The sequence below is a fragment of the Aulonocara sp. 'chitande type north' Nkhata Bay genome, linkage group LG8, assembly GCF_057382095.1.
Source record: "Aulonocara sp. 'chitande type north' Nkhata Bay isolate Kocher_YH1m ecotype deep benthic linkage group LG8, A_spYH_male_GT1.1, whole genome shotgun sequence".
NCBI lineage: Eukaryota > Metazoa > Chordata > Actinopteri > Cichliformes > Cichlidae > Aulonocara > Aulonocara sp. 'chitande type north' Nkhata Bay.
In genome coordinates this window covers 12193591-12217513 of record NC_141351.1, presented here as the reverse complement: position 1 = coordinate 12217513, position 23923 = coordinate 12193591, and the positions used below count along the sequence as shown (strand labels likewise).

Sequence of the window (23923 nt, the reverse complement as noted above, 5' to 3'; positions counted from 1 at the left end):
GTGTGTGTGTGTGTGTGTGTGTGTTCAGTTATGGGTGGTTGTGGGTGTGTGTTCAGTTATGGGTGGTTGTGGGTGTGTGTTCAGTTATGGGTGGTTGTGGGTGTGTGTTCAGTTATGGGTGGTTGTGGGTGTGTGTATGTTCAGTCCATGAGTTTAATGTGGGTCAGATGTCAGGAGGCAGAGTTCAGGAGTCTGACAGCTGTGGGGAAGAAGCTGTTCCGGTACCCGGTGGTCTTAGTCCAGAGGCTCCTGTAGCGCCTCCCAGAGGGCAGGAGGTTGAAGAGGCCATGTGATGGGTGACTGGGGTCTTTGATGATTTTCCGAGCTCTTTTCAGACACCGCTTCCTGTAGATGTCATTTATGGCAGGATGTGGTGCTCCGGCAATGCGCTGGGCGGTTTTCACGACCCTCTGCAATGCCTTCCGGTCCGAGGCAGAGCAGTTCCTGTACCAGACTGTTATACAGTTGGTCAGAATGCTCTCGATGGTGCAGCGGTAGAAGTTCACCAGGATGTCTGAGGACAGGTGGTTCTTCCTCAGAGTCCTCAAGAAGAAGAGGCGCTGGTGAGCCTTCTTGACCAGCTTGGAGCAGTTGGTCGTCCAGATGAGATCCTCGGAGATGTGGACTCCCAGGAACTTGAAGCTGCTCACACGCTCCACAGCCGTCCCCTTAATGTGGATGGGTGGATGTGGGTCAGCATTCCTCCTGTAGTCCACGATGAGCTCCTTGGTCTTCTCAGTGTTGAGCAGCAGGTTGTTGGTGTCGCAGCACTCAGCCAGACGATCCACCTCCTCTCTGTAGGCGGCCTCATCGTTGTCACTGATGAGGCCAATCACCGTGGTGTCATCTGCAAACTTAATGATTGTGTTGGAACCATCGGCAGGTCTGCTGTCATGGGTGAAGAGGGAGTAGAGGAAAGAGCTCATCACACAGCCTTGTGGTACAAAGGTGTTAATTGTGATGGTAGATGAGCAGCGGTTATCCAGCTGGACATGTTGGGGCCGGCTGGTCAGGAAGTCCAGTAACCATTTACACATCAGTTCCCACTGATGCCTAGGTTTGTCAGTTTCCTGATGAGTTGTGAGGGGAGGATTGTATTGAACGCTGAACTGAAGTCTATAAACGGTATCCTGGCGTAAGTGTTTTTATTGTCCAGGTGTGAGAGGACAGTGCAGTGCGATGGAGACTGCATCCCCTGTGCTCCTGTTTTGACGGTATGCGAATTGGTGGGGGTCCAGGGTGAGGGGGAGTCAGGATTTGAAGTGTGCTAGGACCAGCCGATTTAAGCACTTTGTAGTGATGGGGGTGAGGGCTACTGGGTGGTAGTCATGGAGGCTTGATGGTTTGGAGTTTTTGGGAATCGGGACGGAGGTGGAGGTAGATTTGAAACAGGCCGGTACTACAGCGTGGACCAAGGACAGGTTGAATATATCTGTCAGCGCTCCTGCAAGCTCCCCAGAACACGCTCTGAGAACACGCCTGGGGATGCCATCAGGACCTGCAGCCTTGTGGACATCAATCCTGCTCAGCACCGCTCCTACATCGGTGAGGGAGAGAGTCAGTGGTTGGTGGTCCGGAGTCCCCTCTGCTTTAGTTGCAGTTGTTGGATTCCCTTGCGCAAAACAAGCATAAAAGTTGAGCTCGTTGAGGAAGGAGACATCAGAGGATGTGGGGAAGGGTGCGATGGTCCTGTAGTCTGTAATGGTCTGGAGTCCTCTCCACATACGTTGGGGATTGAAGTCGGAGAAGTGTTCTTCTACCTTAAAAAAAAAATTCTTTTTGTTTTAAATGTGGCCCAATAGACTTCTGATGATGTTTTTCTAATGTTGCACAAAGTCATCGACTTGTTTTTCAGCTTCTGGAATAAGTAGTGGAATAGAAGTGAAGTAGAGCATAAATTTTAGACTTAACTGTATTTTCTAAAGTTGTACAGCTTTTCCTCCATTCATACTGCATCAAAGTAACAGGAAAGCAAATAAATAACAGAAACTATGCTACTTTTTCTTATATTAAGATAAGTGTGGCGTTAGGCTTCTTTATTAGCAGAAAAGGCAGTTTTTGTTCTGCTGGCTGTCATAAAGAAAGCAAGTTGAGCTTTGAATTAGCTTACTTTTCAGACCTGGGCCGCATGCCACAAAGCACATTCGACATAGCCAGGGTATCTTTCCATTATCTGGATTCACTTATACCAATGTAAACGGTCACACAAAGCTGCTTATCCACATGCTAAATTAACGCAGGGTTTCTCATTCTAGCTATGAGCAGGTTCATGTGAAAGGGAAGACATTGGCAGCAGTTAACCAATCACAGTGGCTGATTTTACACAAGAAGAAACGCATAACGCAGATTGAAAGCAACACAGATGCTCCAGACAAACAGTGTGTGTGAAAGGAAAAGGTACTGAACATTAGTTTAGAATCAAATCTCTGTATGAATGCTCGACCTTTAAGTGCTTTGGTCAGCAAGACTGGAAAAGACCTGCTGTATTACAGAATTTTAGTCTATTTGAAGCCTACAAGCAAAGCCAGATAAGAGGCTAACTGTGAAAATAACAGGCGTATCAGAATCACAGCTGAATCATTAAGGGAAATCTGATGATAAGAGTATTTTATTAAGTTAATTGGTGTTTAACAGTCTGAGAGCAAGCAATGAGTATATTCTTTAAGAATATACTCAGAATTTAAATACAGGCTTGGTCTACATGTGAATTTAATTGAAGATCAGCAAGTAGAAACAGGTGCACTGTTTTTCAGATCCTGTATTAATCCTGTTGTGAAATTGTTTTTAGCAGTTCTGCTGTTGATTTCTAACACGACGGCTGCACATCAGAGCTCTGAAACTAAACTGGATCTATTTAGACATTTAATGTTATATTAAATGTTATAGATAAGGTAGGTGCAGGATCATATATTAATGTTTATATAATAATACAATGTTTTTGTTTGTTTTACTGGTGACAGGAGGGGGGGGGGGGGGGGGTTAAGGAATAAAGTTGCATCCAAGAATCTGTCCTATCCTGCTCATCAGGATAACATGAAGACTTTAGACACTACTGGAAAATTCCCTCCTATCCTCCGACAGAGGTCTCAGGAATCTTCTCAAGATGGTCACGCTGTTTCTGGAGAATCGATTGGTCAGTAGGCAGTGATTTCACATCTCTAATCTGAAACATAACCTGCTGCAGGGCAGGTTGAGTTCAGTGCATGAGTTACCATGGTGATTTACCGTGGTAAGAAGTGAACCACCTTTGTAGTACAGAAAACCCAGAGTTAGATTTAGACTTATCCAAAGGTTGACTTTGAAGTTTGGGCTCTGTCTCTTGTACGGTCTGTGGTGTAAAGTGATGCGGAGAGGTGAAAGTTTGTGTCGTGCTTGGTTGACATTTTTCTAAACACTGCTTTGGATGACTGGAATAAATTTTAGTCCAGTGTAGATGGGAAAATATGCATTATACAACAAAGAAATGTCTTTTATACATGTGGAGAGCTGGCAGAGATTCTTTCAAGCTGTGAAGAAAATGTGCAGAGATTTAAAAAAAGACAGCCCTTTGTTTAACTAACATCCTTATTCATCTCCATAGAGATGCTGGTTTACTCATATACGTTTATGTGATGGGAATGAGTTGATTGTAACACAATCGGCTGCATGGCCTCTCAGCACTGTCGGTAATGAAGGAATGTGTGTAGGATGAGACTGTGAAGACTCTGCATACACACTGTGCGCTCTGCTCACCTGGTATTTTATGAGTCTCTCCCACAGCTGTGAGCTAAGCTCAGAGGGGAGATTTAGCCTCCCACCTACATAGCCAGCAATTCCAGGAGCAGTTATGAGGGTGAGCAGGTATGTAGCAGCTGGTCTGTGGGAATAGCTGCTCCACCTGCTGCACTAATATAGGGACTGTTAATTAAAATAAATAACAGATGCCAACAGCTCTAGAGGAAAAGGCATAGTCCAGTATTAAGAGACATACAGTTTTCTTCTTGTATTAAAGGTTTTACCAGCATGGTCGTGGTTGACCATCATTAGGTTTATATCGACAGTTTTTGCCCTTTTAAGTGACAAGAATGCGAGGGTTCGTGATTGGATGTGAGTCAGGCAAGATTGATTTTTAGATTAAGGGAGAGTTTTCTGGGTATCAAAGGCTGGTTTTCTAAAATAATCGATTTTTTATTTTTCCTTTTAAGGAAAACTAGAACATGACAGTGGTAATGAAAACTGCTTTCATTGTCAGAATTAATGACTGGACTTCCCCCCCCTGACTCTCTGCCGCAAACTCCTGGAAAACATCAAAAACAAAAAGGTCAGGATGCAGGTTGAAAAATGAATGAAGTGGAAAAACTAAAAAGGAATGGTTGTTTCGCAGAACTATTGTTTTTTTTAAGTCTCTCAAAAGGATTACCTGTCAAGTCTGTAACCTCATCTGACTCAGCAGGATTCATCCCCCTGACGGTCAAGCTAAAGGCAGAATGTGCTCACAGCAAGCTGCTTTAGGGATTGCATGGCCACTCTCTGGTCATTCATTACCAGTATTTATAACAGCCAGTAATTTAAAAGCAAAGAGAAACACCCTTCAGTCATGTCATCTGTGCCATTGCATAGTTTGTCCACCAGAGGGCACTATACAACCTCCTTATTGGCAACAACCAGCTGATCTGAGCAGGCTTGGGCAGAGTAAATGATGAAACACAACAAATTTTAGAGAAATCTGTTTGTTTTGTGTGTCAGAAAGAGGAAAAAACACATCTGCCAATATGTCTGTGTATTAATTTTGATCTTAAAAATCTGTTTTTATTACCTACTGAACATTATGATTTACCTGGCCTGTGAAGTAACTGTCAAACTTAACTTGGGCATCTTGTTGGAAACAAACAGCCAGTTTGATCAGACTTGGTTAGAGTTTTTTCTCGGAATAAAACAATAAAAAATAACAACTCTGGGCCTATATCTTAAAAGTTCATCCTCTCCTACAGAGTCCTGTGATAAATTGGTCTGTCCAGGGTGCACTATGACAGCCTGGATAGGTTCTAGCACCCCACAATCCTGAACTGGATAAATGTGAGAAAAGAGGGATGCATTACAACTGAGATCTGGCACTTGAATGTCACATCTGCAATGCTATTTCAAATTGAATGCCCATAGCTTGCAGTTTCTCAGCTGTGTTGGTAACTGTCCTGTTGGAGGATGAACATTGGGCCAAATCTAAGCTACTGGGCTCTCTAAAACAAGATTCATTAATGACATCTTAACTCGTCTTAACTCTTTACTTACACTTCAAAATCAGTCAATGAGGACCAATCTAAACATTTAAACATAAGGCTTCATTCATTTTCTTCCACTTTATCCAGGACAGCAGGTGGCGTGGTTAGCACCATCACCTCACAACTAGAGGGTCCTGGGTTCGAATCCATCCATGTTCTGCCAGCGTTTGAGTGAGTTCTCTTGAGGTGCTTTAGCTTCATCCCCCATTCCAAAGACATGCATGTTAGATTATTCCACACTGGCTGTAGATGTGAATGTGAGTGCGGCTGGTTGATAGATTGGCAGCCTCCAGAGTGTGTTCTTTCTTGGCCTGTGACAGCCAGGATATTCAGCCCAAGGACAATTTTCTGAATGCCCTGCAAATAAAGTAGAAGCTCTCCATCTAAACACGTATTCTGTTTAGTCTGCAACCTTGATCAGGATTATCCAAAAATAGCTGGTTTTGCAGGTGAAGCTTGCACCACTTCAGCCACATGTGTTCATTGGCAGTTAATGAGGAGTGTGGTTAAAAATGTATCTGGCAGTGAGAAGGGAAGCCATGTATGATGATTGCACATGAATGATTGTGACAAAAGTATTCTAATATACAAAAGACCTGAATGCAACATTATTAAAGACTTTCATTACTCAATGTGAAACAGCTCTGTTTAACTGCAAAAAGCTTATCAGTCACTGATACTATAGTGTTGTCATGGTGACAAGGTAAAGAATCCTATTGGACAAAAGTGCCTGGTATCATTATCTGACCTTGCTTCTCTTCAAATGAGCAGTCGCACAGTTTGAAATGAAATTAATGCTTTATGCCTCGGTAATGAGAGCAAATATTAATTATACTGGAACTTGAGTGCAGTAATGGGTCCATTCATCACTGTCAAAGCAGGACTGCCCTTTGAAAAATGTATTCAGATTTGGGTATTGGTTTTAAATGACCAATTATGTGCTGCGTGGAGTTCGCTGTCCTCTCTGTAAGCTTCACAATCAACCAGACGTTTGTTGCCAGGGACGTTTTTTAAAAGAAGCATATCTGTTTGTTTTTTTTCTCTTGTTTAATCTTACAGTGAGTTAAAAATAATGACATTCTGATAATAACACAGTAAAAGATCCAGAACCAGTGCGTTTAGTCACATGCACATGACTGCCAAATATCAGGTGCTGGATGCAGAAATAGTACATGAAGTTGCAGTGCACAGAGACAAATCTCACAATGAGTCCTGGGTTTCTTAATGGCGCTCTGAGGCGTCCTCACTGATATGGCCGTATGTTGTGTTCTTTGTTTTCATCCCAGGTTGTTCTCTGTGATTCTGTCTCGGCCTCATGTGAGGAACAAAACAAAACAGAAGAGGGAATTATTTGAGAGAACTGTTTCCTCTCTCCCCCTCCAACCTCTCCGCAGCCTCCTGCCGCCTCTGAATGATTGAAGCCATGCCCATCGTATCTGCAAGCACAGGTATATGTGCTCAGGCTCGTTCATGGTCTGAAGCTTTTTATGTAGTTATGAATAAATTATGTGCTGGAATAAAGCATTATTACATTAATGTGGATAAACTGTTGGAATTTGAAAGGGGGGTGATATGGAAAAGCATATTATTATAAACGTCGGTGAGCTAAAGAGAGAATCCATACAGTCTCTTTGTTGATGAAGGTGGTTATTATGTACGATGCATTTCTAGATAGAAATTGTTCTTTGACTCAGTCATAAATATACAGCATGATTTCTTTTTCTTTTTTTTTTAAATACTCAAGGGCTGCATGAGATCCTGGCTCTGCTCACGTCTCAGCTTCACCCTGATGCCAACCACAAAGAAGACCTGGTCTTCCTCAAAGATGTCTTCAGCGAGAAAAGCATTGGATACCTCATGAAGGTATAGTGGATACATCAGAGTAGAAGTGACTACTGTATTTGTGATTCAGACATTTTATTTATTTATTTTTTTTCACACATGCTGGATTACTGAACATGCACATTAAGTTTAATTGCTACGGTGTAGATGACATCTACTCATGGGTCACCGCTGAACCATGAGTTGTTCCAAAACCGTCCATCTACAATTGGATGTTGGACACAAAGCACAGAAATATAACTCTGAAAGTGTGTGAATAGGTGAATCAGACATGTTGTGTAAAGCACTTTGAGTGCTCAAGTATAGTCAAAAGAGAGCTATATAAAAACCGAACCATTAAATGAGTGGTTGCGTGACTTACTTTTTCCTTCCTGTCAGCTTGAAGCAGTTTGATTCTTCTCCTCTGACATCAACAAGTCATTTTCACCCAGTGAACTGCCTCTCAGTGGATATTTTCTCTTTTTCTGACTATTCCCTGTAAACCCTAGAGATTGTTGTGTGGGAAAATCCCGGTAGATCAGTAGAAATACTCAGACCAGCCTGTCTGACACAAACAATCATGCCCTGTTCAAAGTCACTTAAATCGCATTTCCTTCTCGATGTGATGCTCAGTTTGGACCTGAGCGGGTTGTCTTGACCTTGTCTACATGTCTGCATTGAGCTGCTGCTATGTGATTGGCTGATTGGATATTTGTGTTAACAAACAGTTGAACAACTTTACCTAACATAGTGGCTGGTTATAAAACGGTACACATCATATATGATGGTTTTTTTTGTTGTTGTTGTTGTTGTTTTTCATTAAAAATTAATGATCTGCATTTGTGGTTTTGTTGCTTCTTGCTTTACATCCAGATCCATGAAAAACTGAAGCAGTATGAGAAACACAGCCCCACTCCAGTCCTGCACAGTGCCTCCTGTTTGGCAGAGGATGTAAGTGCAATTAGAAGTGAATATATATTTTCTCTGGTGACTAGAAGAATACTTTGAAATACTTAAAGCAGTAATTTTCTGATTTCAATCACCAGCTAGCAGAAGAGCTTCAGAATGGGCCACTGGAGGATGATGAGCAAGAACTGTTGCTCCTCTTGAGCACTCCTCATCTCAAGGTGTACACGCGCACACACACACTCAGCCTTTTTCAGCCTGCGTAAAGAAGCTGTTAAATGCTAGACCATACCTCTCCCTTGCTCTCTTTCCTTCTGAGGTTTGATCTCTTTAATAATGCTGCTTCACAGTATTTTTGCCCTGCACACCTCTGATTCTTCCACATTTATTACATAACACCACTGTCAGAGCTGTCTGCACCCCTTCCCCATCCCCTAGACACACACAAGACTGCCTAATTACTCTGATCAAGTGATTATGCTCAGGTTATTGGCTGTCTGGGAAGCATTCTGGGAATTGATGATAGCTGTGGAATCAGAACGTTCATTTTATTCCCTCAGTTTTCTTTTCCCCAGAAATCGGGTATGTTTCCTACGTGCTGTAACCTTCTTTTCTGGATCCTTTTATCTCTGTTGATCAAGCTCCTAAATCTTGGCTTGTGATTCAGGCAGTGCTATCGGCTCATGACACAGTGGCTCAAAAAAAATTTGACCCTGTGCTGCCACCACTCCCAGACGATCTGGACGATGACCTGGAGGAAGAGTCTGTGAAGATCGTTCGGCTGGTGAAGAACAAGGAGCCACTGGTAAGTGTCTAAGGGTGCAGTTTGGCTTTTCATTAAACTAGTACCTGCTTTTTGAAAACTACTGCTAATGAAATAAAAGAGAAATGAAACAGATTCAGTAAATCAGATTATAAGAAACGCGCACAAAAAAGCAAAGAAATATTCCTACTGAGTATCAAATATGTGCTGATGATTGATATTAGATTTTCCTATGAAGGTGAAATCAACATCTTTATTTGAACCTGTTCAATTGGAGTTTGAAACAACTTTATTAAGGGCATCGATAAAGAGGAGCAGTCATACTCGTATGTGGAAAAGATCAACCCCAACCTGCCGGCACCCACTGCTTCATTCACAAGTTAGAACCTGTGTACAGGAGGCTGTAGAAGACATTACAGAGCCGGGTCATTTTCAGATATTTATTGACTCTTAAACTGGTTGCCTCCTTCTCCGTCCAGAGGTTTTCAAACGTTGGTAAAAGAGGGCGATGTGCTGCAAATGACGCTCTGCAGTATAGCAGAAAAAAAATCATCAAAGCAGACTATTTTTAAGGAAGTTGTTGTAGTGGGGTATTAAACCAACAGCTGTCTCTTATATAAGTTGTATAACTTACTAATACTTTGATTTGTCGGTAAGAAGAACAAAGTGCTACGTAAATGCAAGAATGTTACACTGTACAACTTGAAAACCTCATCCTGTCCTCAAGAATTTTACTTTAATGAACTTCAATGAACAGTCTTGGATAAATCTGAAGTATGAATGAGTGTCTACGAAATCCACAGAAAAAATATATACGGCTAATGCGATCCTACTTTTTATATCAACAAGCAGCTAGCTGTAGATTAGACTTTGGCTGAGTGTAAAATATAACCTTCAGAAGTTTTGTCAAAGCCTCACAGACCACTTGGTCCATAGGGGAGGAACTGTTAGCTTGGCTGTTTCCAGATTTAAGACTGTTAAGCTAAGCTAACTGTCTGCTGACTGCACCTTCATGCTGTGAGTACACAGACATGAGATTAGTGTTTATCTCTTCATCCAGCTCTCAGTAGGAAAGGAAATAAGTACATCACATTTTCTAAAGTGTCAAACTAACACATGATTTACTTAAAGCTAAAAATGTAACCCAGAGTAGCAAACAGTGATTGAAGCTAAAGTGGGCTGCAAATTTTTTGCTTGATGCAGCAATTAGAAAACCTGTAATTACAGCATTTAAATGTCATTAAATTGCATGAAGTAGGCAATATTGATGATGGGGTATCAGACTCTTCATTCACGTACCATTTTGACATTTAGCTTCAGTCAGTTATTGATCTTTCCAATTACAACTAGCTGCAAATTGGGAGCCTCTTCCTCCAGTCGGAGGATTAGGCCAGCTTAGTGACTTTGGGATGAGATTTGCTATGAATACATCTTATTTATTAATGTGCATGCTTGTATAAACAGGGAGCGACTATTCGGAGAGATGAAGCAACAGGAGCTGTAATTGTGGCCCGAATCATGAGGGGAGGCGCAGCTGACCGGAGTGGTGAGACTGAGTTTGCAAAACATTTCTACTGAACTTTAAATGCCAGATATTTTTTATGTGGAAAATCAAATGCGTAATGGAACAGCACTATTGTATTATAATATCTCTATTACCGTGGATGCTAACGCTACCCAGTGGGACCTTCTTAGCACTACTGATATACTGAGAGAGATGTCAGTAGATTACATTGCGTAACCCTGTGAACTGTAACAGAAATCAAATCCATGAGATTAGTGCCACGAGATTGCATATTTTGAGAATATAAACTAGGTTTGCGTCTGGATGTTGCCATAGTAATGTTATCGACATACTGGCAACACAAAATCGTCTTTTGTTCACATTTCAGGTTTGTATTCTAAGAATTGGGCATTTCTTTAGCTGTATTCCCCCTGCGTGCTGTGCTTGTGTTTCCAGGTCTGGTGCATGTAGGGGATGAGCTTCGAGAGGTCAACGGAAACCTGATAACCCACAAAAGGCCAGATGAAATTAGTCAGATACTGGTAATAAATGTGGAATCGGACTAGTTCAGATACTATGATTCTTGTAGCTGGCAGCCGATCATTGTGGTGCTCTGTTGTTGTTGTTTTTTTTAGTCCCAATCACAAGGCTCCATCACACTGAAAATCATCCCAGCTGTTGCAGATGACGATAAAATGAAAGAAAGCAAGGTTAGGAATGCTTGCTGCGTGAGTACGCAGGCTTTTCTTATGGACGGTCACAACCACTCAGCCCTTCATCAAGGTTTATTCACATGTATCCACTTTACTTTTCTTTACCTTGCCCTTTAGTGTTGCGTATGAGCAAATGTTTGATTGTGCAACTTGCAGAATTACAGAACTGTGGAAAAAAAAAAATAAATAAATAAATGTCATGATCCACCCCTCATTTAAAAAATAAAATAAATACCCCAAACCATGACAGAGCCTCCACTCACTGTTGTATCTCTCCTGGTCTCTTTTGTGCAAACTGATAACGATTGGAATCAAAAATGTAATTAGGGTTCATTACTCCATATGACCTGTTGCCACAGATTTTCTTTTTCTCCAGTCCATTTTCAGCTTTCTTTCCTTGGAATAAAAGCCTGATGAGGCTTCAGCGACCAGTTGTTGCTTCAGCCTGTGTCAGATCTCAGCTGGATCTTGGATCTGTGTCAGGCTGATAGTAACAAAGTGTCTAAAGATACAGTTTAAAATTGTTATTGGCTTAGTCGTCTGTTAGGTGTAGACACACTGACAAGTGGCTCAAGACTTTTGCACAGCGCTATATGTGTATTCACCAAAGTATCTTACACTTTTCTGTATATAATGAATAAAGTTAAATACAGAGATGATAAAGTTTTTAACAGAATATTCCTCCTTCTTTTTAAAGGTCTACATCCGAGCTTTATTTGATTACACACCTTTTGAGGACAAAGCAACCCCGTGCCAAGAGGCAGGACTCCCCTTTAAACGGGGTGACGTTCTTCAGGTTGTTAGCCAGGAAGACCCCACCTGGTGGCAGGCCAAGAGGGTGGGCGACTGTAACCTGCGTGCTGCCCTCATCCCTTCAGTGCAGTTTCAGGAGAGGTAGCTTGCATCAAGTCTGTGTATCAGATGTTAAAAAGCTGCCTTTTTTTTTTTTTTTTTTAAATCAGTAATACATTTTTGAAAATGTTTGTTTTTCTTCCCAGGCGACTGAGATACAGGATGAAAATGGGTTCCGTATCTGCTCCCATTTCCCCAAAAGCTCCCACATGTAAGCATTACTTACTATATACAAGCGCAAATGTTTTAGACTCTTAGATCTCAACACACATCTTCTGTTGTGGGTCTAATCTATCCAAGGAGGTCCTAAAAGAGAGATTATAAAGAGAAGGAGGGGATCAAAGATTAATCTCTGAGGGGGGGAAATGCATAATCCATCACTTTAATTTCCTAAATCCAATTTAAAAGAAATGATGCAAGTCCTTTTCTTGCATCTACAAAAAGATGCAGTAGTAAAATGGTTTCTCTCCTTTAAAAATCTGATTATCCAGTTATTCTTAATTTTAAAAAAAAAATTAAAGTCTTTCCAGTAGAGAAAGAAGATGGTTGAGGATCTCCAAGCATGGATACAGTGACAGTTATGAGACTGCATTGTGAATTTGAGAGAGCTGAATGTACACTAGGGGTCGCTGAATAGTCTATGTCACACTCTACAGTGATACTGTGTATTATTCCTTGCTTTGCTAACTTCAGATGAACGGGCCGATAGAGGTACGTAGAAAACCCCTCATTTTAGCAACCATCTCTCATCCCCAGTTTGGACTGGCTCCATGTTTTTCTTGCCTGAATTTCTGTATGAAATTCTCATCGACCCATCTGAAACACAAATTTTGGTCACTTTCCTCCTCCCCATCCACACTGTGTCATGTTTTGCCTTTACAGTTTCTTTAATTGCCACAAATCCTCTCCTAACCTGCTGTGTTCTCACGTTAAAGTACCCCCAACACCTCCTCCCTCCTCTTACCCTGTCTTCTCTTCCCGATTGCCATCCAACAGAAGACTGTGACAATAAGAGTGCTGTGAATGGAAAGGACATAGGTGAGCAAGCACAATCAGTGAGTTTATGTTAATCACTGCAACATCACATCTTTCGCTCAGTCTGTGTGCTAAGCTTTTTCTTTTCGAGTGTGTATATTATTCCTCAGATTGTGTGAGACTGGATTGCTTTGGTTGCTTCATTGATTATTGAGGGTTAGGCCAGATAACCGTCAAACAGAAAACAGTCCACGTGTGTGACCACTACACAAGAAATTCTCACCAGTAGGTTGGCCAGGCTTCCAGGATGTGACTGTGCTTCAGTGGGTGTTTGTTCACACCATTTTGACCTTTTTTTTTTCCTTCCTCCCCTAAACCATGTCCACACCCATCTGTCCGCTAGAGCTGAATTATCTCTACAGCTGCCTTAATGTAGTGTGATTTCATTTAGACATTCCTGTAGTGGCAACTAGGGTGACCAGTTTCCAACAAACTAAACATGGGGCAAAAGGGTATGTTTGTATGAGATAATATGGGATACTAATGCTGAGAGGTAGTGTAAAATGTTCATGTATCAAACTCATTGCAGTCATTGAGTCGACCATAAACTCCTCCGTGTGTATTCCAGAGTCAAATGTGAGGCTGTCTGTCCAGCAGCGAAAGCTTGGCACAAATTTGGTCACACAACAGGACACTTAAGTCCAGCAGCAAAACTACAGCAGAATGGCTGAAAAAGAAGAGTCGATGTACTGAATTATGGGGTGTATTTAGTTTTTTCACAGATTGCATTGAGTCCTATTTAAAAACTTTGTTTCACCATAAAGAATATCATTTTTATGGTCCAATAGTGGAGTCTTAAAGTTGTTTATTCCACTTTTCTAATTGATCCTTTTTAGTTCACCTAATGAACTAAAAGTACCCAACTTTTCTTTGATTATCAGCAGGGATCAGCATTTTTTGAGCAAACATTTCTACTGATTCTCACTTGTACTGTGGTACTTAACATCATATTCTTGTCTGTGCAGAACTGAACAGTAACCAGAAACTGCATAAAAGCTCAGTGTTTCAGTCTCTCATATCACTGTAGTGTAATTGTAGTTGTAGTTACGCAGTTTTTATGTGTTTTTTGTTTTTTCGTGGTCTTTTCCATCATATTGTGCCAATAACTGAAGTGAGTTTCTCATTGAGTGTGGCATTGATGGTAATACAGTGACATGTGAAACTGCACTTGGGCAGTGTTGACTTTTGGAAATTGGAGCCAGAGAAGAAAATGATTGATGAGCAGTAACACATGAATGGGGAAACCTGGTCACCCAGTACTATAACCATTTTTTGTGGTTTTTAAATGAAACACCTCAGCAACTTCCTGATGGATTGCCATCGGGTTTACTGCACATCCCCATGTTCCGCTTAGGATAGGATGTAAACAACTTTAGGAACTCAAGTTTCTGTAGTGCCACCATGAGCTTAGATTTTTTTTTTTTCCTCTGTAAAAACAAACAAATTTTAATATAAATATAGCCTGTCAGGGTATGATTAGACTGGCAGGCTTTTTGCCCTGTGTGCTACAGCCATCGAGCTTCTCAGTGTTCGTGTGGCGCCTCATGCCATCTCAATGTGCTGCAAATGGCCCGTCATCATGCGTCATGCTGACAGTGATTACCCTGTGCTTTAAGAAGTTAGACACAGCATGCATGGCTTCTGATCGTTTTATTCTGTTTGAAAAGAAATAATAAAATAAAACTTAAGTTGCTTTACTCAATGGTCTAATATAAGTTGTAGTTTCTCCCAAGAGTAAGGCAGCCCCTGCCTTCTGTGGCCATGCTTTCTCATGGGATTTTTACTCAGGTACTCTTACTGATATCTAATGTTGTTGTCCACTGTGTGTGTCTTGTGTGATACTGTTTTGACATGCGATTTTCAGCTACCTCAAACCTGTTTCTTAATATCAAAGTGGCAGAGCGATCTGCAATACATGGGCAGGATTTTGGTGTATTTATTGGATTTGTATAAGTGTGGATCAGTGCAGTAGCATATGTACCCTAAGGCTACCTTCATGTCTCTAACAGCTAGCCTACGCAGAAGTTTCCGCTACAGGAAAGATCGCCAGGGTTCTCCTGGTGAAGCGCACACTCCTGACGCCAATCACACAGAGTTCCTGATTTACGAGGAAGTCGCACAATATTTTCCACGTCCTGGAGAGAGACCTCGCCTTATAACACTCATAGGTTCGTCAATTGGAGTGAATTTTAACAGCGATGAAACTACAGTTGTGATGAGAAATTCAGATACAGGCATCACGGGTTATGAATGTCATGGTACTTTTGGGATTTTAACTGTTCTATATGTGCATAAACTCAAATCTGTGTTTACAATGTTAAAATAGTATTTTAACTTGACACGGTGAAGTCATCCTCAAAATTCTTTAGGATGTTCAGGAACCACCAGGAGTCAAACCTGTCATGAAGTGGAAACTGCTGGAATAGCAGCGTCACAGTGGAGTGAGTTTTACATCACTATGAACTGAGAGCGCCGACCAAGGACGAAGCCTCTGTTCCAAAATTGACTTCATCAAACTCTTTGTGGACTTTATGGATAAAGCAAATGCCTTATGGACAAGAGTTTCATGGTTAGATGAGACCAATATTGAGCTTTATGGCAGTAATGACTGTTGGTATGTTTGGACAAGTAATGCTGAGGTTTTCAAACCTGAGAACACTGGTGGAGGTAGCATCATGCTCTGGGGCTGTTTGTTTGTAATGTTGGTACGTTACACAAAGCGTATGGAATCGTGGAGGAAGACTACCTTCGAATTAGAATCAGAAAAACAGCTAGACAACTGAAACTTGGGCACAACTGGATGTTTTGGAATGGATAAAGCAGGCTAATATGATTGTGAACCGGCCGTCGAAAAAAACACGACCTTAACCCCATTGAAAGTACGCTCAAAACCAGCCAATTTAAATCAACTTTAGCCTTTCAAATTTAAAAATCCAAATATTAGTGTGTATATCAATGTATAAATTTTGCCCTGTGAGAAAATCCAAAAAGATTCAAACTTGTGCACAAACTTCTTGGGATTTTCTTTAAGAGATTACAGATGTATGCTGTACAATCATTTCATCCTGGAAAAAGAACAGTTCAAAGAAATCATTAAAAACTCCAAACTACCATGTTATTCATGCCCACAATGAGTGAACTTTTGGCCAGATCTATACACGCATGTTCCAAGTTCATGATCATCTTATATAAACTAGCTATGCTGTTTGTATGGTCATAGGTTCACTTGGAGCACGGATCGCTGAGCTCAAACAGAAGGTGATTGCTGAGAATCTGCGGCGGTACGGTTTGGCTGTGCCTCGTAAGTGTTGTTTATCTTTTCTAATTGACTGTAAGTGTTTGCACTGAATTCATAAGAGTGAAGTAAAAGAGCTTTCGAGTGAGTATAAGGCACTTTGTTCTTTGGCACTTCGTACCTGCAAACGCACTCAACCTTTACATTTCTCTCAGGAAACTCCCATAATTTGCGTGACCCTCAAAATATTACACGAGTTTCCAGATTATTAAACAAACAATCCACACACCACATACCATTCCAATTCAGTTTTGTTAGTTATGACGCCATTTCACAACAGCTGTTCCTTCAATGCTTCCAAACCCGTCTGTCGCACCAACCTAGCAACCCACTGCCTAATTCAAGGGAGGTGTGTGCATCTAATCTCTGCACAGGCAGACTGTGAGACGGTGAATCATTTAACGTCACCATCATAGCTGCTGTTTTCCCCAGTTTAACTACTGTGACGATTCAGTACGAGAGACTTTAAAACACGCCAAAATAAACGAGTCATACATGGAGCTTGTTGATGTCTGTGACAGGGAGTTGCAGACTTTGGTGTAGTTGGAAAGATGTTCACCTTTTAATAACTCACTGGCAAAACATAAAAAATAGGATTGGTACCGACTGAGACAAGTATCTCTTTGCAAGTTGATTTTACAGTAAACGCACTGCTTTTTAATGTAATCAGTATCGAGCTTAATGAGATATCCAGAAACATACAAGCATCCAGTATCTTGTGTCTTATTTTCCAACTTGCGCTTTCTGCTGACCAACGGCGCCCTGAAGACACCACTCGAGCCAGGAAGAGTCATGAGAGAGAAGGAGTGGAGTACCACTTCATCAGTAAAGCTGCTTTTGAGGCAGACATCCAGAATGGCAAGTGAGTGCTGGGAACAATGTTTTCTGATGAAGTGCAAAAAAATTTTAGAACACAAAAGGGTTAATTGAAGCGTTTCAGCATTTTAGTTAATTTAATTAACTTGTTAGTGGTGATGATGTGTTTCTGCAGGTTTATTGAGTACGGCGAGTATAAAGAGAATCTCTATGGCACCAGTTTGGACTCCATTCACAGAGTTTTGGATCAGAACAAGGTCTGTCTGGTGGATGTGCAGCCAGAGGTAAGTGTTTTTAAAAATTATGGTAGGTGGCACTGCCAACCAAATACACTTCTCATTTAAATCGAATTTCCTCTGTGTCAATGTAAAAGTGCCTTCTTCTTTAAAAGAAGTAAAGACAGCAGGTTGCATATTGGCCACATCGTGCCATATACATGTGCAATATTGGAATACATTTCATATTATGGTATTTTCAAATGAAATTGGATTGATCTGTTGCCTGCGTCCAGACCTGTGAAGCTTTCCGGAGCCTATACAGGAGATAGAAATGCATATCAGGCAAACTGACTTTTCACCTTATTTTGTGCAACTGTCTGCCAACATAAAACCAATAATAAATCATCAAAAATGTGTTTATTTTAACATTTTTAGTGGCTCACAGGCTGTTTCTGTTTGCTTCAAAAAGAATATCCTCTCTGATAATTGTGGTCTTTTATACTTAGACATTGATTTGACTTTATATGGTCTTCTGTTTGTGCAGTATATCTTCTCAGCATAGAAAAAGCTCTGTGGGATTTTTATATGGGAGTTTGTAAATGGCTGATTGGTCTTATCACATTCAGGCATTGAAGACTCTCCGCACCGCTGAGTTCAAACCATATGTCATCTTTGTAAGGCCTCGCATCGGTGATGGTCAGGGAAAGCAGTTTGGCTCCTCTTCCTCACTCAGCGTAGCGGTCACGGTGAGTGATCCCACATCAAACCTGCCAGACGTGCAGTACACTTTCTGGGCTTATTAATTGATGGTGGAATATAAATGAAGCTTAAAAAGGCTTAGTTCAGGTTAAGGTAATCTTGCATTGTTTGTTTTGTTGAGAAAGGAACCATATCAAAAGGCTGATTGAACCTCTGTAAATAAAGCTTTTCTTCACATGGCATGCATTTAAACTCAGTGTGTGAGTATTTTATGTTTAATATAAACTGCTTAAAAAGTTAAAGTTACTTAGTTGTACAAACACACAGCCAAATATGTTGGTGTCTGTGAAGGTCATTTGAATACAGTGAAGTGAATGAGCTGTGTCATAGTATGGTATGCTATCCTGTTGGAAGCAGCCAACAAAAGATGATGACACTGTGGTCTTTAACAGATGGACGTGGTCAGCAACAATACTCAGGTGGGCTGTGGCATTTAAAGATGCCAAGATAATATCCCCCCCACACCAACAACAGCCTGAAGATGGGCTGGATCCATGCTTTCATGTTGTTTATGCCAAATTCTGAGAGATGGTTTCAGTAGATCAGCAGTTTCCCAGCTTGTCTGGTACCAAAAATCGTGCCACGTTCAAAAGGTCACATTTTGACAATATCTGCATGTCAGCTCTGAAGGGTACTGAGTAAGAATAGAGAAATTCCATATGGTCATTAGTTTAACTTCAGTGGTTCTCTAGCAGAGTGTATTAGCAGCTAAACACTTGTCTCTCTTCCTCTCAGGACGATGACTTGCAGGAAATGAAGCAGTCGGCAGAGCAAATGGACGAATGCTACGGCCACTGGGTCGACTACGTGTTGGTAAAGGAAGATCCAGCTAGTGCCTTAGCAGAGCTCCAGGTTGTATTGGAAAAAGTACAGATGGAGCCACAGTGGGTGCCTGCGTCCTGGGTGAGGCGCTAGCCAGCTGACCTTCCAAATAGAAAAAGAGGACAGAACTGTGGCGTGCCTCTGAAGGTGCTGAGCATTTGGACTGATCCAGTGTTTTACTGCCGTGTAACCATTCCACAAATGAGTATGTGAGTCACTGTAAAAGAACATCCAACAGGCCTGTTGCAGAGTGGTCAGCATAGAATGACCACAGTAGTCAGTGCTGGTGTACATACCGTATATCCTGATAGTGCAGTGGCTTTATGAGAAAGGTATGTAGTACAAGCATGCAGGACAAAGTTCCTACAGCAACTTATTGTCAAAAACATCTGCACTCAGTGTGGTCAGCTATGTAAGCCCCCTATTATAACAGCAGCTATAATGTGAAGTGCCATACTGAATATGTTAACTGTAAAGCAGAAATCTGAAGACCATATGACTGATTTTGCTTTGACAAAAGTTTGAGTTTAGTGAAGTGGGTTGAATTTGTCTACATTTGCTTGAGAAATAAAACAAGACCAACTCTGTTTATTGGGGAAACTATTTTACTGACTGATCACACTCATGAAACAATTATAAACCATAAACAAAAGGGAAATATACATATGTGGTTGCATTGTGTGCTAGAATACACAAGGCCTTTTACTTCCAAAGCTTCTTGATGGACATGTTCTTCTCACTGTCTTTCTGCATGACCTGATAAAGTAAAACTGTGTTAGTATAGTGCAAGACGTGAACACTGCATTCAAAAATTAGCTTTAGGTTATACTGACCTTTGCCACCGCCATCTCAAAGTCCTCCTGAGTGACGTGCACTCTCCGTTCTCTCAGAGCATACATCCCTGCCTCTGTGCAGACGCCCTATATAATACACAAATGCAGTAGGGGAAATTTAATGATGTAGTTCCTCATCTAACGCAGCTTCCATTTAGCAGGTTAATTCTTACCTTAACCTCAGCACCAGAAGCTCCGGGCATCAACTCTGCAATCTTCCTCAGGTTAATGCCGCGAGTCAGATTCATCTTCCTGGAGTGGATCTTCAGGATATCCAGACGGGCCTGTGGGCGCATAATTAAGTGTGCTTAGATACAAAAAACTCAGCATGTTTGAGTAAACACGCTAAACGATTAACTACCTCTTCATTGGGAGGCGGAAACTCGATCTTCCTGTCAATCCTGCCTGGCCGGAGCAGAGCTGAGTCCAAGATGTCAATACGGTTAGTGGCCATGATGACCTGCAGAGATGGACGACATACTATTAAGTATATTTGAATAATTGGGGTTATTTAATACTTTAACTCCCATGTTTGGCACTCATGAGCATTTATTTAACAAATGCAGCATTACTTGTTTCAAAATATTATAAAGGTCTTCTGTAGTCATCAGCAACTTTAGGTGATGCTGGTATATAAATAAATACCAGTTGTACCACAAAATATCATTTATGAATAAAGAACCTATACAGCAAGCCGAAACGTCATCAGTGACGCATGTATTAAGAGGCTGTCCTGTGCACATAACACTACACCTCAGTGTTCATAGTAAGGATATGAGACTACACAGTGATCCTCTGCAGTACCTTGATGTTCTTGGTTGCCTCGAAGCCATCCAGCTGATTGAGCAGCTCCAGCATCGTCCTCTGCACCTCACTGTCCCCGCCTGAGCCTCCCTCCAGCCGAGATGAGCCGATGGAGTCTATCTCATCCATGAAGATGATGGACGGAGCATGCTCTCTTGCCATGACAAAGAGTTCTCGCACCATACGGGCACCTGCGGAAAGCCAGGGAGAGATCAACCAAAACCAGTTATTAAAAACATGGGGATCAATTCGATCCCAGTGTACAGGAAAGAAAAGGCACGCACCCTCTCCGATAAATTTCTGGACCAGCTCTGATCCAGACACCCTGATGAAGGTGCAGTCAGTGTGATGGGCCACAGCTCTGGCAAGGAGGGTCTTCCCTGTACCTGGGGGGCCATAGAGCAGCACACCCTGCAAGCACAAAGGAAAATCTGAACCACCTACACAGATGCAACAAGTGTAGCTTTAGTTAACCAATTTAATCAAATTATCTTTTTCCCCCCTCTCTTTGCTTTTCATGTTTTAGGACTGAAATGAATGATGGGCAGGCAACAAGACGAGAAAATGTGTCAAAGATATAAATATAAAACCCTAAGAGAAACTTCTGAAATTCGTACCATCGGCTCTCTTGTCAAATACCCACCTTGGGCTGGGCAATGCCTAAAGCCTCGAACAGCTCAGGGTGTTTGACGGGCAGCTCAATCACTTCTTTGATCTCCTTGATCTGCTTATCCAGGCCGCCAATCATTTCATAGGTGGAGTCCGGCACCTTCTCCACCATCATGAGGGACACCAGAGGGTCCACCTTGTTAGGAAGGATCTTGTGCAAGGTGTAGCTGTCATTACGCAGAGCTACACGACAGTTTGGAGTCACCTAGTGGCAATTTGACAGAAATAATAACAGAACAGTTTAGGTTTCCTGATTCCTAGTACTTATTTTAATGAGTAAAATGCATTTTTTTCTCGTTTAGCTCCATCATACTTTACAGTAAATATTACAAATGGACTCAGCTTTTATAATACTCACATCATTGATGTCAATGTTTTTGTCCACATCCACCACAAACTTTCCCTCTGGATGCACCTGAAAATGATGAACAGACATAAATTTAAACTGTCCACGACTGATTCAAAAAGAAGGATGCTGCATGGTGAATGTACACAGCATACCTTAACTAGCACTTTCTTTTTGTCCATGACCCTCACCACCTCTCCCACGTAGGATCCCTGTTCCTGTAGTAGCTGCAGCTCCTCACGAAGGAGACGCACTGAGACCAAAGTAACAAAGGAAATGTCTGACTGTGTACATCAGAATGACACAATTCCATGTAATGTGGCAGGAAGATAAAGCACCATACCTTTGGCATTGAGCTCATTTCTCTGTGCCTGCAGACGTCTGAGATTCTGACTCTTCTCGTTCACAGTCAACTATGAAGTAAAAAAAAAAAAAAAAAAAAAGCAGGTCAGGCATGATGGGCGAGCATGCGTTAAAAAGCAACAAAAACAAAAATGATTTTTCATTTCCTCACCTGCAACTCTTCTATCTTAGATAAGTAGTACTGCCGCAGACCTGATCCACCTTTACTCTCCCCCATCTCCATCTGCTAAAGAAACACATTGCAACATGGTGCAACTTCTTCACAGTGAGCTCTTGAACATTTAAATATGGCATATTTAATCTCCTAGGACCTGGCATCCACATATGTGGACATCACATTTTGGGTTATTTAGACCAAAATAGTCAATTTTGCTCCACAAGGGCCTGATATCCACTTACGAGGACATAATACTGCCACTGTTCTATTGAAATTTTAAAGGAATATCCTCATATGTGGCTCTCATTTTTCTTAGAAACAAAAATTAGGTAAAAAAAAAAAAATTCTGGTAATTCTTTATTTTTACATCCATCGGGTCCCAATCAGCCCAAATATCAAAAAGAAATTAAAAATGCATGCTGTGGAAGAGTTCGGGTCTTAGGAGGTTAAATATGCATTAATCAATGACTGCGTTCATAAGCCATCAATTTTGTTTCATTCTTGTTTTAAGATAAGAAAGTATGTTGGCCAGTTGATTGCTATGCTGCCTGCCAATTTGTGTTAGTGATGATGATTTTGATAGCAAAAAAACAGCAAACTGGGTCAAATGAATTCTCACTGATGAGAAGTGCTTTTCCTTTAGTCCCCATTTCCAACTTAAAAGTCGTCCATCAAGTGTGGTATGGTGGTTAACACTGCTGTATCACAGCAGGAAGGTTCTGGGTTTGAATCCAGTCCAAGGTGGTGTAAGATTAATTGGTGACGGTGTGAATGTGAGCACGAATAGTTGTATATATGAATTAGCCCTGCAAAAGACTGGCGACCTGTCCATGATGTACCCTGCCACTGGCCCTATGACAGCTGGAATAGGCTCCAGCCAAAACGCAATGCAGAGACGTCACTGTGTACTCTGTATACCCTCAATATGAAGCAGCCTCTATGCATACAGTTTTAGTTAGGCAGATATCTCCTGAAGGATGCAAACTACGTCTCTTTTTCTTACTATAGCATTTACGCCACTACATTTAAAATTAAAGATTAAGATACCAATTATATAGCAGCCTACAGACTTATGCTGTAAAAATACTGAAGAACTGTAAAAATTTTCCCGCGAACATTATTTTAGATTAACCCAGCAGCATATAAATCATCTACATTAGCTTTTTGTGGTCCCGAAAAGTCCAACGTACATGCCCGATGAGAGGATCTTATGTTGGACAATGCAAAGTACACAACATTTATCAGTAAATAGTGTATGTCGAGCTTGCCATTATCTAATATTATAGAAGAAGAATAGAAATGCACATTTGTCCAATTTTCATTGATTAAATTGGTGGACTGAACTGGTTGAAATTGACCACTGTTTACATTAGCCATTAGGCCTAACCTGTAGCACCAACACAGGAAATATCTTTTAGGCAAGGAATTAAAAACACAAACAAAAAAAACCAACCTATGTAACAATAAGCGTTAAAGTGTGTGATGCTAACTTTCTCCCAACAATTACAGTTCATTAGCAAACTAACATCAGTTAGCTTACGTACAGACGTGCACGTATATTAATAAAGTAACGCTTGGCGTTTCCCATATAATAAACTCAGATATATCTCTCTCATAATATGCTGAAATAAGCACCCCTGTGTGGTCAAAAAAGCTAAGAATAGAATAAACTGTCCGCACCTCGCTGCCAGTCATCGTGAGAAGCTAGCTGGGTTAGCTACAATGAGACAGCAAACCGGCACAATCGCTGCTTTCAATGAAGTGACGTTTCCGTTTTTACACTGAAGTCCCGCATCCTTCCCTCAAACAACCGATTTTGAATAATCTATTAGACCCACAGCAAAACAGAAACGTTTCCTTCGCATGGCAGTCATAAAAGCAACAAAGCGGCAGGAAAAAAAATACACCTACATGATCAATTCCGTCCACCTCCATCTTGAAATTTCTACATCCGGTTAAAGCCACTGCAGACCAGGCGCTATTTCCGGT

General features: G+C 41.3%; 3 protein-coding genes across 9 annotated transcripts in view; 1 reads left to right on the top strand and 2 right to left on the bottom strand.

Annotated features, from left to right (window-relative positions):
• Window positions 1-19349, top strand: part of LOC147323329 (MAGUK p55 subfamily member 3-like) — a 26687-nt gene extending 7338 nt beyond the window's left edge. Inside the window, exons 2-20 of one of the 4 annotated variants that reach the window (XM_086303623.1) lie at window positions 6545-6706; window positions 7003-7121; window positions 7953-8030; window positions 8126-8206; window positions 8653-8790; window positions 10213-10294; window positions 10709-10794; window positions 10888-10962; window positions 11663-11859; window positions 11964-12028; window positions 12511-12528; window positions 12814-12855; window positions 14575-14640; window positions 14862-15020; window positions 16073-16153; window positions 16916-17009; window positions 17139-17247; window positions 17808-17927; window positions 18676-19349. In XM_086303623.1, coding sequence (XP_086159749.1) covers window positions 6670-6706; window positions 7003-7121; window positions 7953-8030; window positions 8126-8206; window positions 8653-8790; window positions 10213-10294; window positions 10709-10794; window positions 10888-10962; window positions 11663-11859; window positions 11964-12028; window positions 12511-12528; window positions 12814-12855; window positions 14575-14640; window positions 14862-15020; window positions 16073-16153; window positions 16916-17009; window positions 17139-17247; window positions 17808-17927; window positions 18676-18855 — 1827 coding nt within the window. In that variant the 5' untranslated portion in view covers window positions 6545-6669 and the 3' untranslated portion in view covers window positions 18856-19349. The remainder of the gene's footprint in view (window positions 1-6544; window positions 6707-7002; window positions 7122-7952; window positions 8031-8125; window positions 8207-8652; window positions 8791-10212; window positions 10295-10708; window positions 10795-10887; window positions 10963-11662; window positions 11860-11963; window positions 12029-12510; window positions 12529-12813; window positions 12856-14574; window positions 14641-14861; window positions 15021-16072; window positions 16154-16915; window positions 17010-17138; window positions 17248-17807; window positions 17928-18675) is intronic. The other 3 variants (XM_086303624.1, XM_086303625.1, XM_086303626.1) reach the window with 3 other exon arrangements.
• On the bottom strand, window positions 171-1724 carry LOC147323330 (uncharacterized). The gene is made up of 3 exons (XM_086304892.1): window positions 1542-1724; window positions 1317-1399; window positions 171-795 (listed from the first exon to the last, which is right to left on the bottom strand). The coding sequence occupies exons 1-3, from the start codon at window positions 1722-1724 to the stop codon at window positions 171-173; spliced, it is 891 nt and encodes a 296-aa protein (XP_086161018.1).
• psmc5 (proteasome 26S subunit, ATPase 5) lies at window positions 19350-23923 on the bottom strand. Of its 4 annotated transcripts, none has more exons than XM_086303628.1 (12): window positions 23846-23923; window positions 21929-22003; window positions 21758-21827; window positions 21570-21667; window positions 21427-21483; window positions 21043-21273; window positions 20684-20810; window positions 20400-20590; window positions 19957-20055; window positions 19769-19879; window positions 19596-19682; window positions 19350-19518 (listed from the first exon to the last, which is right to left on the bottom strand). In XM_086303628.1, the coding sequence occupies exons 1-12, from the start codon at window positions 23867-23869 to the stop codon at window positions 19465-19467; spliced, it is 1224 nt and encodes a 407-aa protein (XP_086159754.1). In that variant the 5' UTR covers window positions 23870-23923; the 3' UTR covers window positions 19350-19464. The 4 variants fall into 4 exon arrangements, with proteins under 4 accessions (XP_086159754.1, XP_086159755.1, XP_086159756.1 ...); XM_086303629.1 differs by having other exon boundaries at window positions 21929-22000; window positions 23846-23913; XM_086303630.1 differs by lacking the exon at window positions 23846-23923 and adding an exon at window positions 23615-23804.